Raw genomic sequence first — 15,570 nt, 5'->3', positions numbered from 1 at the left:
ACCTTCTTTGACAAGCGTGTGAGCGCTTTATCCACCCTAGGGGATGTTTCCCAACGTGACCTATCCTCTGGCGGGAAAGGGTACGCCATTAGTAACCTCTTAGAAATTACCAGTTTCTTATCGGGGGAAGCCCACGCTTCTTCACACACTTCATTTAATTCCTCAGATGGAGGAAAAACAACTGGTAGTTTTTTCTCTCCAAACATAATACCCTTTTTTGTGGTACCCGGGGTAACATCAGAAATATGCAACACATTTTTCAATGCCTCAATCATATAACGTGTGGCCCTATTGGAAGATACATTAGTCTCATCGTCGTCGACACTGGAGTCAGTATCCGTGTCGACATCTGTGTCTGCCATCTGAGGTAGCGGGCGTTTTATAGCCCCTGATGGCTTTTGAGACGCCCGGGCAGACACAGACTGTGAAGCCGGCTGTCCCATATTTGGTATGTCGTCAAACCTTTTATGCAAGGAGTCGACACTGTCGCGTAATTCCTTCCACAGAACCATCCACTCAGGTGTCGACCCCGCAGGGGGTGACATCACATTTATAGGCAATTGCTCCGCCTCCACATAAGCCTCCTCATCAAACATGTCGACACAGCCGTACCGACACACCGCATACACACAGGGAATGCTCTGACAGAGGACAGGACCCCACAAAGCCCTTTGGGGAGACAGAGAGAGAGTATGCCAGCACACACCAGAGCGCTATATAACACAGGGATCCCACTATAAATGAGTGTTTTTCCCTTATAGCTGCTTATATTATATATACTGCGCCTAAATTTAGTGCCCCCCCTCTCTTTTTTACCCTTATGTAGCTTGACACTGCAGGGGAGAGCCAGGGAGCGTCCTTCCAGCGGAGCTGTGAGGGAAAAATGGCGCCAGTGTGCTGAGGGAGATAGCCCCGCCCCTTTTCCGGCGGACTTCTCACGCTTTTTCTGGAATTCTGGCAGGGGTATTTTTACACCTATATAGCCTTCCTGACTATATATGGTGTAGATTTGCCAGCCAAGGTGTATTATATTGCCCTCAGGGCGCCCCCCCCCAGCGCCCTGCACCCATCAGTGACCGGAGTGTGAGGTGTGCATGAGGAGCAATGGCGCACAGCTGCAGTGCTGTGCGCTACCTTGTTGAAGACAGAAGTCTTCTGCCGCCGATTTTCCGGAACACTTCTTGCTTCTGGCTCTGTAAGGGGGCCGGCGGCGCGGCTCCGGGACCGAACATCGAGGTCGGGTCCTGTGGTCGATCCCTCTGGAGCTAATGGTGTCCAGTAGCCTAAGAAGCCCAAACTACCACCAGTTAGGTAGGTTCGCTTCTTCTCCCCTTAGTCCCTCGCTGCAGTGAGTCTGTTGCCAGCAGATCTCACTGTAAAATAAAAAACCTAAATATACTTTCTTGCTAGGAGCTCAGGAGAGCTCCTAGTGTGCATCCAGCTCAGCCGGGCACAAGATTCTAACTGAAGTCTGGAGGAGGGTCATAGTGGGAGGAGCCAGTGCACACCAGTAGTCTAAAGCTTTCTTTTAGTTGTGCCCAGTCTCCTGCGGAGCCGCTATTCCCATGGTCCTTACGGAGTCCCAGCATCTTAGGACGTCAGAGAAATTAGTATTATATTTATTTTCATTTGAATTGAAGTATTTTATATACAAATATTTAACTTTTTTTTGTAGAGAGTTTGGTATATTGGCCCTCATTCCGAGTTGATCGCTCGCAAGGCGATTTTAGCAGAGTTACACACGCTAAGCCGCCGCCTACTGGGAGTGAATCTTAGCTTCTTAAAATTGCGACCGATGTATTCGCAATATTGCGATTACTAACTACTTAGCAGTTTCAGAGTAGCTTCAGACTTACTCTGCCTGTGCGATCAGTTCAGTGCTTGTCGTTCCTGTTTTGACGTCACAAACACACCCAGCGTTCGCCCAGACACTCCCCCATTTCCCCGGCCACTCCTGCGTTTTTACCCGGAAACGGTAGCGTTTTTTCCCGCACGCCCATAAAACGGCCTGTTTCCGCCCAGTAACACCCATTTCCTGTCAATCACATTACGATCGCCGGAGCGATGAAAAAGCCGTGAGTAAAAATACTATCTCCATTGTAAAATTACTTGGCGCAGTCGCAGTGCGAATATTGCGCATGCGTACTAATCGGAATTTCACTGCGATGCGATGAAAAATACCGAGCGATCAACTCGGAATGAGGGCCATAGATTTGTGTGTGAAAGTGATTATATAGAACAATCGGCCCATCATCAGTTGATGATAGAAACCTCTATACCTGTGTCTACTCAGCGCCAGCACTTTTTCTCTGTATTTTGCAACCCTCTCATTTGTTGAAAGTGGGGACCCTCCTCAGATCAGAGTGGACAGCAGAACACACACACCGCCACATACACACTTCCACACACACCGCCACATACACACTTCCACACACACCGCCACATACACAACATCTTACTGATTGTGACATATTCCTTAGTGCCATTAAAGGTCTCACTAAATCCCATTACTTACTTACCTTTTATATGTTGTTGAGACATTTCCAGTGAAGACTTTTAAACTGCTGGTTTTAGGATTATTTGCGCAAAGAAGTTTTGCACCCATTATATATCTTAAGTAAAAGGTAATAAGATGTCCACTGCCGGTTTCCCTGATCCGCGGCGGTGCCCGAAGACACAGCATCAGATCAACTCCATGAACATCGGACATCTGAGTAACCCTGATGGATTCCACATCAGTCAGCTCTACTTTCTGGTGGATATCCAATTACAGTCGATGACCGCGGGTAAGTGTTTCGACGGTGCTATCCTATTAGCCCCAATGCAGCGTGCTCCTCCCACCGATGCCGGCACTTATCACCGATTATGCTTCAGGTGCCTCAGGTACCCGAAGCATAATCCACGATAAGCGGCTGCCGGAACCGCGATAACCCGTGTGTTATCGAGTGATCGCAGGTCCATTTTCGCCCAATGAAAGTGGACTGTAAGAGGTTATTGAGATAATGACCACTGGTCATTAATCGTGATATCCTGCTGTTTTCATCAGGCGAAAATAAATCGTGGATAAACGATACTCCCCTCTGACTGCAAGATGAATATATTGTGACCAATTAGATTTTAAATGTTAATTTTGAGACTGTACATACACTAGATTTACAGATGCCATTTTGTGATACAGTATGCAGACAAATGATTGGTAGGTAAAAACTAAGCATTGGATAATTGTTAATTAAGTTAACTAAACCTTTGTATATTTATTATTTTTACACCAGAAAAAGGAGGAGCCTCTCACAACATAGCACACTTTGCAATGTCTGTCTGTTGAAGTGAAATAATCTGGCTCAGATGAGTATATAATGTGTGTCTGCTGGTTTGTGGTGTGAAACACTTTGTGCCCATCACATTACCTGTTGAAGATTCTGAGTCGTGGGGACCGGTCTCCTCATGATACAAGCAATTGTGCATGCTCTGAGTGAAAGGAACAAAGCATTAGATTCCCATGCTGTATACACAAGTAGGTCTACAGTACATGCTTTTCAAGGACAAAAAGTTATTTTTAATGACTTCCTGGGTGCACAGCATCACACACGCATAAAGCACTAGTTTCATTTTAGTATTTGCACATTATGTAAAATGAGGGGATTCGCAGACATCTCTTTGTGAATGTAATGATTTTTTAAATAAGTGAAGAGTTTTCTTTTATATTTGAGTCTCACTGGTTATACAGGGCTTTATACAGAGTCAGATGTAAATGAAAAGTGTGACTTATTTTGGCAACAACCTGCATTGTGTTTTTAGGGGGTAATTCCAAGTTGATCGCAGCAGGAAATTTTTTAGCAGTTGGGCAAAACCATGTGCACTGCAGGGGGGGCAGATGTAACATGTGCAGAAAGAGTTAGATTTGGGTGGGTTATTTTGTTTCTGTGCAGGGTAAATACTGGCAGCTTTATTTTTACACTGCAATTTAGATTGCAGATTGAACACACCACACCCAAATCTAACTCTCTCTGCACATGTTATATCTGGCCCCTCTGCAGTGCACATGGTTTTGTCAAACTGCTAAAAAAATTTCCTGCTGCGAACAACTTGGAATTACCCCCTTAGTGTGCACCTTTGTGCACTGTGTGTCTTTTTTCAGTCATATACTGGACCTGTAACTGTATAAGACCAGAAGACTGGGACTGAATAGACTTGCGGAGTGGACAGCAAAAGGAAACTCCCCCTAAGTGGGCCTCTGATTATGTAATTTAGGAGTAGGAAATAAAGGTGGGATGGCGGTCGACATGCATTAGACCGACAGTCATTAGGTCGACATGTACTAGGCCGACATACAAAATGGTCGACATGAGTTTTTCAAAAATTTTTTTACCTTTTTCATACTTAACGATCCACGTGGACTATAATTGGGAACGGTAGCCTGTGCTGAGTGCAGCGGTAGCGGAGCGAGGCACCTTGCCCGAAGCATGGCAAGTGAAGCGAGCCATGCAAGGGGACACGGTGCACTAATTGAGGCTCCCCGTCACTTTTCGAAGAAAACGACACCAAAAACAGTGAAAAAAACTCATGTCAACTTTTTTCCACGTCCACCTTCAGTGGTCAACCCAATGTATGTCGACTTAATGCATGTCAACCTAACGAACCACACCCATAAAGGTGATGTACATTTTTCAAAATGACATAAGTCTAAGCATTAAACTCCTTATTTAATCACCAAAGATTGTAACTAAACTGCTACAGGCTTCCCCTATGGATGTATAGCCTTCCCACGGGCTGACAATGAAAATGACACAGTTTCTGTTACATCCAAGATGTTACTATTATGACCACACAGGGGCGGATTGGGATGGAAAAACAACCTGGAAAATATATGGAAGCAGCCTTAATGGGGGTGCAGTCTGTTGAGGGGGACGGGATTCCTCCTTATAGGGCCTGATTGTATACAATTGCGGCCTTCCTTGCGTCTTTTGCTGCAGTTGTGTCTGAAAGAATCTAGTTTAACAAGCACAAAACCTTCTTTGGCGGTGCTGGGGTTCTATATTTATTTTGGTATCTCTAGTTTCTACAAAGGATAAGGATTTGCGGAGCTAGATGGTATTGTTCATGAAAGAGCACAAGTCGAAGCGGGGGACCAGTGTGGAGTGAAGGTATCACTTGCCATGTATGGAACAGACACACCAATGTGGCTAGGGTTTCATGGTAGTGCAAAAATCAGACCTATAATAGATTACATAAAGTATTTATTGGTGGTTTCCAACACATAAAAAGGATTTTATTTTTGCATCAGTTCTGAGATGATTGGATATTTTTAATGGGTGTGGTTCATCAAATCGACAGTATCTAGGTCGACAATGTTTAGGTCGACCACTATAGGTCGACAGTCACTAGGTCGACAGGTCGACATGAGAATTTTTTTTTTTTGGGTGTCGTTTTCTTCCTAGAGTGACCGGGATCCCAAATTAGTGCACCACGTCGCTTCGCTCGCCATGCTTCGGGCATGGTGCCTTCGCTCCGCTACCACTTCGCTTGGCACAGATTACCGTTCCAATCGTAGTCCACGTGGATCGTTAAGTATGAAAAAATTCAAAAAAAGAAAGAAAAAAAATTGAAAAACTCATGTCGACCTTTAGACCTGTCGACCTAGAAACCCTGTCGACCTAGTGACTGTCGACCTATAGTGGTTGACCTAAACATTGTCGACCTAGATACTGTCGATCTTCAGACCGGATCCCATTTTTAATGCCTTCCACTTGCTCTTCAGTGGATAAGAGAGTTGCTAGGCTTGTACTTTACCTGACCTAAAGAAATATTCACAACACAAAAGTAATATCTAATAAAGCAGTCTCATTGTTACCTATTTAAATGATTAGTTTAAGCCAAAAATTAAGGTAAACCATCTGTATTGTAGGAGAAATGTAAAAAATTTGACTTTATAAAATGTGTGGTTCTAAAGAAGTAGGAGGGTGGGTTCTTTGGATATGACCTTTACACTTATACTCATCTTCAAATGATATCGTTTTTTCATAATAGACGCAATTCTGGTTTATGGTAGCATTTCCCAATAGGAGGGAATGAGCAGTGTGTGCTGGGGTGACTTTCCAGGTGCTGCTGCACACAAGCAAGGCCTTTTATTCAAGGCATCCAGTGCAATTTGTAACACTTTAATCAAACTATGGGGGTAATTCCAAGTTGATCGCAGCAGGACATTTTTTTAGCAGTTGGGCAAAACCATGTGCACTGCAGGGGAGGCAGATATAACATTTGCAGAGAGAGTTAGATTTGGGTGGGTTATTTTGTTTTTGTGCAGGGCAAATACTGGCTGCTTTATTTTTACACTGCAATTTAGATTGAACACACCACACCCAAATCTAACTCTCTCTGCACATGTTATATCTGCCTCCCCTGCAGTGCACATGGTTTTGCCCAACTGCTAAAAAATGTCCTGCTGCGATCAACTTGGAATTACCCCCTATGTGCAATCTGGCACAAAAGAGTTTTTATGTATAAATGTGCATGCAACCGTAAAGAATTTAGGCCCTCATTCCGAGTTGTTCGCTCGTTCTTTTTCATCGCATCGCAGCGATTTTCCGCAAACTGCACATGCGCAATGTTCGCACTGCGACTGCACCAAGTAAATTTGCTAAGAAGTTTGGTATTTTACTCACGGCATTACGAGGTTTTTTCTTCGTTCTGGTGATCGTAGTGTGATTGATAGGAAGTGGGTGTTTCTGGGCGGAAACTGGCCGTTTTATGGGTGTGTGTGAAAAAACGCTGCCGTTTCTGGGAAAAACGCGGGAGTGGCTGGAGAAATGGGGGAGTGTCTGGGCGAACGCTGGGTGTGTTTGTGTGACGTCAAACCAGGAACGAAACTGACTGAACTGATCGCAGTAAGTGTCGAGCTACTCAGAAACTGCTTAGAAATTTCTATTCGCTATTTTGAGAATCTTTCGTTCGCAATTTTGCTAAGCTAAGATTCACTCCCAGTAGGCGGCGGCTTAGCGTGTGCAATGCTGCTAAAAGCAGCTTGCGAGCGAACAACTCGGAATGAGGGCCTTACTTCAGTCATGGTAAAAAACCATGAACACGGCACTGACACATTAGAAAACTTTACTGTACATATGTGACATACGGTATGTATAAGTATCTAATGTGTCCGTGTGGTGTCCATTGTATTTCCCAAGACTGAATAATTAGGGGTGAGAAAATAAGATTGTGGATGGTGTGGGCTGGTATGAATCTTGCCCTTAGATTAACAAAAATCCTTTCCTCGTACTGTCCGTCTCCTCTGGACACAGTTTCTCTAACTGAGGTCTGGAGGAGGGGCATAGAGGGAGGAGCCAGAGCACACCCATACCTAAAGTTCTTTTTTAGTGCCCATGTCTCTTGCGGAGCCCGTCTAGCCCCATGGTCCTTACGGAGTCCCCAGCATCCTCTACGGACTACGAGAAAAAGATTTACCGGTAGGTTTAAAATCTTATTTTCTCTTATGTCCTAGAGGATGCTGGGGACTCCGTAAGGACCATGGGGATTATACCAAAGCTTCCAAACGGGCGGGAGAGTGCGGATGACTCTGCAGCACCGATTGAGCAAACATGAGGTCCTCCTCAGCCAGGGTATCAAACTTGTAGAACTTTGCAAAGGTGTTTGAACCCGACCAAGTAGCAGCTCGGCACAGCTGTAATGCCGAGACCCCTCGGGCAGCCGCCCCAAGAAGGGCCTACCTTCCTAGTGGGCCTTTATTGATTTTGGTAACGGCAATCCAGCCGTAGAATGGGCCTGCTGAATCGTATTACAGATCCAGCGAGCAATAGTCTGCTTCGAAGCAGGAGCGACAACCTTGTTGGCTGCATACAGGACAAACAGTGCCTCTGTTTTTCTAACCCGAGCCGTTCTGGCCACATAAATTTTCAATGCCCTGACCACATCAAGGGACTCGGAATCCTCAAAGTCTCGCGTAGCCACAGGCACCACAATAGGTTGGTTCATATGAAAAGATGAAACCACCTTGGGCAAGAATTGAGGACGAGTCCGCAATTCTGCTCTATCCACATGGAAAACCAGATAGGGGCTTTTGCGAGACAAAGCCGCCAACTCCGACACTCGCCTAGCCGATGCCAAGACTAACAACATGACCACTTTCCAAGTGAGATATTTTAATTCCACCGTTCTAAGTGGTTCAAACCATTGAGACTTAAGGAACCGCAACACCACGTTAAGGTCCCAGGGTGCCACTGGAGGTACAAAAGGAGGCTGAATATGCAGCACTCTTTTGACACAAGTCTGTACTTCTGGGAGAAAAGCCAATTCCTTCTGAAAGAAAATGGACAGGGCCGAAATCTGAACCTTAATGGAGCCTAACATTAGGCCCAAATTCACTCCAGTCTGTAGGAAGTGAAGGAAACGGCCCAGATGAAATTCTTCCGGAGGAGCATTCCTGGACTCACACCAAGAAACATACTTCCGCCATATACGGTGATAATGTTTAGCTGTCACGTCCTTCCTAGCCTTTATCAGAGTAGGAATGACCTAATCCGGAATGCCCTTTTCCGCTAGGATCCGGCGTTCAACCGCCATGCCGTCAAACGCAGCCGCGGTAAGTCTTGGAACAGACAGGGCCCCTGTTGTAACAGGTCCTGTCTCACAGGAAGAGGCCACGGATCCTCTGTGAGCATTTCCTGCAAATCCGGACACCAGGCCCTTCGCGGCCAATCTGGAACAATGAGAACTGTCTGTACTTCTCTTCTTCATATGATTCTCAATACCTTGTGGATGAGAGGAAGAGGAGGAAACACATAGACCGACTGGAACACCCACGGTGTCACCAGGGCGTCCACTGCCAGCGCCTGCGGGTCTCTTGACCTGGCGCAATACCTCTGCAGTTTCTTGTTGAGGCGGGACGCCATCATGTCTATCTGGGGCAGGCCCCACTGACTAGCAATCTGTGCAAAGACTTCCTGATGAAGACCCCACTCTCCTGGATGTAGATCGTGTCTGCTGAAGAAGTCTGCTTCCCAGTTGTCCACTCCCCGAATGAACACTGCTGTCAGTGCGCTTACGTGATTTTCCGCCCAGCGAAGAATCCTGGTGGCTTCCGCCATTGCCACTCTGCTCTTTGTTCCGCCTTGGCGGTTTACATGAGCCACTGCGGTGATGTTGTCCTACTGAATCAGAACTGGTAGGTCGCGAAGCAAATTCTCCGCTTGACGAAGGGCGTTGTATACAGCCCCCAGCTCCAGGACATTGATGTGAAGACAAGCCTCCTGGCTTGACCAGAGACCTTGGAAATTTCTTCCCTGTGTGACTGCTCCCCAACCTCGGAGGCTCGCGTCCGTGGTTACCAGAATCCAGTCCTGAATGCCGAACCTGCGACCCTCTAGAAGGTGAGCGCTCTGCAGCCACCACAGGAGAGATACCCTGGCCCTGGGGGACAGGGTGATCATCTGATGAATCTGTAGATGTGACCCGGACCACTTGTCCAGTAGGTCCCATTGGAAAGTTCTCGCATGGAACCTGCCGAAGGGAATGGCCTTGTAAGACGCCACCATCTTTCCCAGGACTCGAGTGCAGTGATGCACTGACACCCTTTTTGGCTTCAATAGGTCCCTGACCAGAGTCATGAGTTCTTGGGCCTTTTCTATCGGAAGATAAACCCTTTTCTGGTCCATATCCAGAATCATGCCTAAGAAGGCAAAAACGAGTCGTAGGAACCAACTGTGACTTCGGGATGTTGAGAATCCAGCCGTGTTGTTCTAACACCTTCAGCGAGAGTGATAAGCTGTTCAGCAACTGCTCTCATGATCTCGCTTTTATCAGGAGATCGTCCGAGTACGGGATAATTGTGACACCCTGCTTGCGCAGGAGCACCATCATTTCCGCCATTACTTTGGTGAAAATCCTCGGGGCCGTGGAAAGCCCAAACGGCAACGTCTGAAATTGGTAATGACAATCCTGTACCGCAAAGCTCAGGTATGCCTGATGAGGTGGATATATGGGAACATGAAGGTTTGCATCCTTTATGTCCAGGGACACCATATAATCCCCCCCTTCCAGGCTGGCGATGACCGCTCTGGGCGATTCCATCTTGAACTTGAACCTTTTTAAGTATAGGTTTAAGGATTTTAAATTTAAAATGGGTCTGACCGAACCGTCCGGTTTCGGGACTACAAACAGGGTTGAATAATACCCCATCCCTTGTTGAAGCAGGGGAACTTTGACCATCACTTTTTTTTTAATTGCATTTAAAATAAGAATTTACTTACCGATAATTCTATTTCTCGGAGTCCGTAGTGGATGCTGGGGTTCCTGAAAGGACCATGGGGAATAGCGGCTCCGCAGGAGACAGGGCACAAAAAGTAAAGCTTTAGGATCAGGTGGTGTGCACTGGCTCCTCCCCCCATGACCCCCCTCCAAGCCTCAGTCAGGTACTGTGCCCGGACGAGCGTACACAATAAGGAAGGATTTATGAATCCCGGGTAAGACTCATACCAGCCACACCAATCACACTGTACAACCTGTGATCTGAACCCAGTTAACAGTATGATAACAGCGGAGCCTCTGAAAAGATGGCTCACAACAATAATAGCCCGATTTTTGTAACTATGTACAAGTAATGCAGATAATCCGCACTTGGGATGGGCGCCCAGCATCCACTACGGACTCCGAGAAATAGAATTATCGGTAAGTAAATTCTTATTTTCTCTATCGTCCTAGTGGATGCTGGGGTTCCTGAAAGGACCATGGGGATTATACCAAAGCTCCCAAACGGGCGGGAGAGTGCGGATGACTCTGCAGCACCGAATGAGAGAACTCCAGGTCCTCCTTAGCCAGGGTATCAAATTTGTAGGATTTTACAAACGTGTTTGCCCCTGACTAAATAAATAGCCGCTCGGCAAAGTTGTAAAGCCGAGACCCCTCGGGCAGCCGCCCAAGATGAGCCCACCTTCCTTGTGGAATGGGCATTTACATATTTTGGCTGTGGCAGGCCTGCCACAGAATGTGCAAGCTGAATTGTATTACACATCCAACTAGCAAAAGTCTGCTTAAAAGCAAGAGCACCCAGTTTGTTGGGTGCATACAGGATAACAGCAAGTCAGTTTTCCTGACTCCAGCCGTCCTGGAACCTATATTTTCCAGGGCCCTGACCACATCTAGCAACTTGGAGTCCTCCAAGTCCCTAGTAGGCGCAAGACACCACAATAAGCTGGTTCAGGTGAAACACTGACACCACCTTTGGGAGAGAACTGGGGACGAGTCCGCAGCTCTGCCCTGTCCGAATGGACAAACAGATATGGGCTTTTTTGAGAAAAAAACCACCAATTTGACACTCGCCTGGTCCAGGCCAGGTCCAAGAGCATGTTCACTTTTCATGTGAGATGCTTCAAATCCACAGATTTGACTGGTTTTAAACCAATGTGTTTTGAGGAATCCCAGAACTACGTTGAGATCCCACAGTGCCACTGGAGGCACAAAAGGGGGTTGTATATGCAATACTCCCTTGACAAACTTCTGGACTTCAGGAACTGAAGCCAATTCTTTCTGGAAGAAAAATCGACAGGGCCGAAATTTGAACCTTAATGGACCCCAATTTGAGGCCCATAGACACTCCTGTTTGCAAGAAATGCAGGATTCGACCGAGTTGAAATTTCTTCGTGGGGCCTTCCTGGCCTCACACCACGCAACATATTTTCGCCACATGTGGTGATAATGTTGTGCGGTCACCTCCTTTCTGGCTTTGACCAGGGTAGGAATGACCTCTTCCTGAATGCCTTTTCCCTTAGGATCCGGCGTTCCACCGCCATGCCGTCAAACGCAGCTGCGGTAAGTCTTGGAACAGACATGGTACTTGCTGAAACAAGTCCCTTCTTAGCGGCAGAGGCCATAAGTCCTCTGTGAGCATCTCTTGAAGTTCCGGGTACCAAGTCCTTCTTGGCCAATCCGGAGCCATGAGTATAGTTCTTACTCCTCTACGTCTTATAATTCTCAGTACCTTAGGTATGAAAATCAGAGGATGGAACACATACCCGACTGGTACACCCACGGTGTTACCAGAACGTCCACAGCTATTGCCTGAGGGTCTCTTAACCTGGCGCAATACCTGTCCCGTTTTTTGTTCAGACGGGACGCCATCATGTCCACCTTTGGTAATTCCCAACGGTTTACAATTATGTGGAAAACTTCCCCATGAAGTTCCCACTCTGCCGGGTGGAGGTCGTGCCTACTGAGGAAGTCTGCTTCCCAGTTTCCATTCCCGGAATGAAACACTGCTGACAGTGCTATCACATGATTTTCCGCCCAGCGAAAAGTCCTTGCAGTTTTTGCCACTGCCCTCCTGCTTCTTGTGCCGCCCTGTCTATTTACGTGGGCGACTGCCGTGATGTTTTATCCCACTGGATCAATACCGGCTGACCTTGAAGCAGAGGTCTTGCTAAGCTTAGAGCATTATAAATTTACCCTTAGCTATATTTATGTGGAGAAAAATCTCCAGACTTGATCACACTCCCTGGAAATTTTTTCCTTGTGTGACTGCTCCCCAGCCTCTCGGGCTGGCCTCCGTGGTCACCAACATCCAAAACTGAATGCCGAATCTGCGGCCCTCTAGAAGATGAGCACTCTGTAACCACCACAGGAGAGACACCCTTGTCCTTGGATATAGGGTTATCCGCTGATGCATCTGAAGATGCGATCCGGACCATTTGTCCAGCAGATCCCACTGAAAAGTTCTTGCATGAAATCTGCCGACTGGAATTGCTTCGAAGGAAGTCACCATTTTTTTACCATGGCCCTTGTGCAATGATGCACTGATTTTAGGAGGTTCCTGACTAGCTCGGATAACTCCCTGGCTTTCTCTTCCGGGAGAAACACCTTTTTCTGGACTGTGTCCAGAATCATCCCTAAGCACAGGAGACTTGTTGTCGGGATCAGCTGCGATTTTGGAATATTTAGAATCCACCCCTGCTGTTGTAACAGTATCCGAGATAGTGCTACTCCGACCTCCAACTGTTCCCTGGACTTTGCCCTTATCAGGAGATCGTCCAAGTAAGGGATAATTAAGACGCCTTTTCTTCGAAGAAGAACCATCATTTCGGCCATTACCTTGGTAAAGACCCGGGGTGCCGTAGACAATCCAAACGGCAGCGTCTGAAACTGATAGTGACAGTTCTGTACCACGAACCTGAGGTACCCTTAGTGATAAGGGCAAATTTGGGACATGGAGGTAAGCATCCCTGATGTCTCGGGACACCAGATAGTCCCCTTCTTCCCGGTTCGTTATCACTGCTCTGAGTGACTCCATCTTGATTTGAACCTTTGTAAGTGTTCAAATTTTTTTAGATTTAGAATAGGTCTCACCTAGCCTTCTGGCTTCAGTACCACAATATAGTGTGGAATAATACCCCCTTTTCTTGTTGTAGGAGGGGTAATTTAATTATCACCTGCTGGGAATACAGCTCGTGAATTTTTTCCCATACTGCCTCCTTGTCGGAGGGAGACCTTGGTAAAGCAGACTTCAGGAGCCTGCGCAGGGGAAACGTCTCGACATTCCAAACTGTACCCCTGGGATACTACTTGTAGGATCCAGGGGTCCTGTACGGTCTCAGCGTCATGCTGAGAGCTTGTCAGAAGCGGTGGAACGCTTCTGTTCCTGGGAATGGGCTGCCTGCTGCAGTCTTCTTCCCTTTCCTCTATCCCTGGGCAGATATGACTCTTATAGGGACGAAAGGACTGAAGCTGAAAAGACAGTGTCTTTTTCTGCAGAGATGTGACTTAGGGTAAAAACGGTGGATTTTCCAGCAGTTGCCGTGGCCACCAGGTCCGATGGACCGACCCCAAATAACTCCTCTTCCTTTATACGGCAATACACCTTTGTGCCGTTTGGAATCTGCATCACCTGACCACTGTCGTGTCCATAAACATCTTCTGGCAGATATGGACATCGCACTTACTCTTGATGCCAGAGTGCAAATATCCCTCTGTGCATCTCGCATATATAGAAATACATCCTTTAAATGCTCTATAGTCAATAAAATACTGTCCCTGTCAAGGGTATCAATATTTTTAGTCAGGGAATCCGACCAAGCCACCCCAGCTCTGCACATCCAGGCTGAGGCGATCGCTGGTCGCAGTATAACACCAGTATGTGTGTATATACTTTTTATGATATTTTTCCAGCCTCCTGTCAGCTGGCTCCTTGAGGACGGCCCTATCTATAGACGGTACCGCCACTTGTTCTGATAAGCGTGTGAGCGCCTTATCCACCCTAAGGGGTGTTTCCCAACGCGCCCTAACTTCTGGCGGGAAAGGGTATACCGCCCATATTTTCTATCGGGGGGAACCCACGCATCATCACACACTTCATTTAATTTATCTGATTCAGGAAAAACTACGGTAGTTTTTTCACATCCCACATAATACCCTCTTTTGTGGTACTTGTAGTATCAGAAATATGTAACACCTCCTTCATTGCCCTTAACGTGTGGCCCTAATAAGGAATACGTTTGTTTATTCACCGTCGACACTGGATTCAGTGTCCCTGTCTGTGTCTGTGTCGACCGACTAAAGTAAACGCGCGTTTTAAAACCCCTGACGGTGTTTTTGAGACGTCTGGACCGGTACTAATTGTTTGTCGGCCGTCTCATGTCGTCAACCGACCTTGGCGCGTGTTGACATTATCACGTAATTCCCTAAATAAGCCATCCATTCCGGTGTCGACTCCCTAGAGAGTGACTTCACCATTACAGGCAATTGCTCCGCCTCCTCACCAACATCGTCCTCATACATGTCGACACACACGTACCGACACACAGCACACACACAGGGAATGCTCTGATAGAGGACAGGACCTACTAGCCCTTTGGAGAGACAGAGGGAGAGTTTGCCAGCACACACCAAAAACGCTATAATTATATAGGGACAACCTTATATAAGTGTTTTCCCTTATAGCATCTTTTTTATATATTTCTAACGCCAAATTAGTGCCCCCCCTCTCTGTTTTAACCCTGTTTCTGTAGTGCAGTGCAGGGGAGAGCCTGGGAGCCTTCCCTCCAGCCTTTCTGTGAGGGAAAATGGCGCTGTGTGCTGAGGAGATAGGCCCCGCCCCTTTTTCGGCGGCCTCGTCTCCCGCTCTTAACGGATTCTGGCAGGGGTTAAATATCTCCATATAGCCCCCGGAGGCTATATGTGAGGTATTTTTAGCCAAAAAAGGTTTTCATTTGCCTCCCAGGGCGCCCCCCTCCCAGCGCCCTGCACCCTCAGTGACTGCCGTGTGAAGTGTGCTGAGAGGAAAATGGCGCACAGCTGCAGTGCTGTGCGCTACCTTAAGAAGACTGAGGAGTCTTCTGCCGCCGATTCTGGACCTCTTCTCGTTTCAGCATCTGCAAGGGGGCCGGCGGCGAGGCTCCGGTGACCATCCAGGCTGTACCTGTGATCGTCCCTCTGGAGCTAATGTCCAGTAGCCAAGAAGCCAATCCATCCTGCACGCAGGTGAGTTCACTTCTTCTCCCCTAAGTCCCTCGTTGCAGTGATCCTGTTGCCAGCAGGACTCACTGTAAAATAAAAAACCTAAGCTAAACTTTTCTA

General features: G+C 47.1%; 1 protein-coding gene across 1 annotated transcript in view; it reads right to left on the bottom strand.

The window, feature by feature from the left end:
• Positions 1-15,570, bottom strand: part of KNDC1 (kinase non-catalytic C-lobe domain containing 1) — a 387,543-nt gene that overhangs the window by 256,429 nt on the left and 115,544 nt on the right. The window contains exon 12 of the mRNA XM_063963294.1: positions 3,408-3,468. Within this exon, the coding sequence (XP_063819364.1) occupies positions 3,408-3,468 (61 nt within the window). The remainder of the gene's footprint in view (positions 1-3,407; positions 3,469-15,570) is intronic.

This window comes from Pseudophryne corroboree, chromosome 3 (genome assembly GCF_028390025.1).
Source record: "Pseudophryne corroboree isolate aPseCor3 chromosome 3, aPseCor3.hap2, whole genome shotgun sequence".
NCBI classification, from domain to species: domain Eukaryota; kingdom Metazoa; phylum Chordata; class Amphibia; order Anura; family Myobatrachidae; genus Pseudophryne; species Pseudophryne corroboree.
The sequence above is the reverse complement of the archived record's forward strand: the minus strand, read 5'-3'. Positions and strand labels throughout refer to the sequence as shown.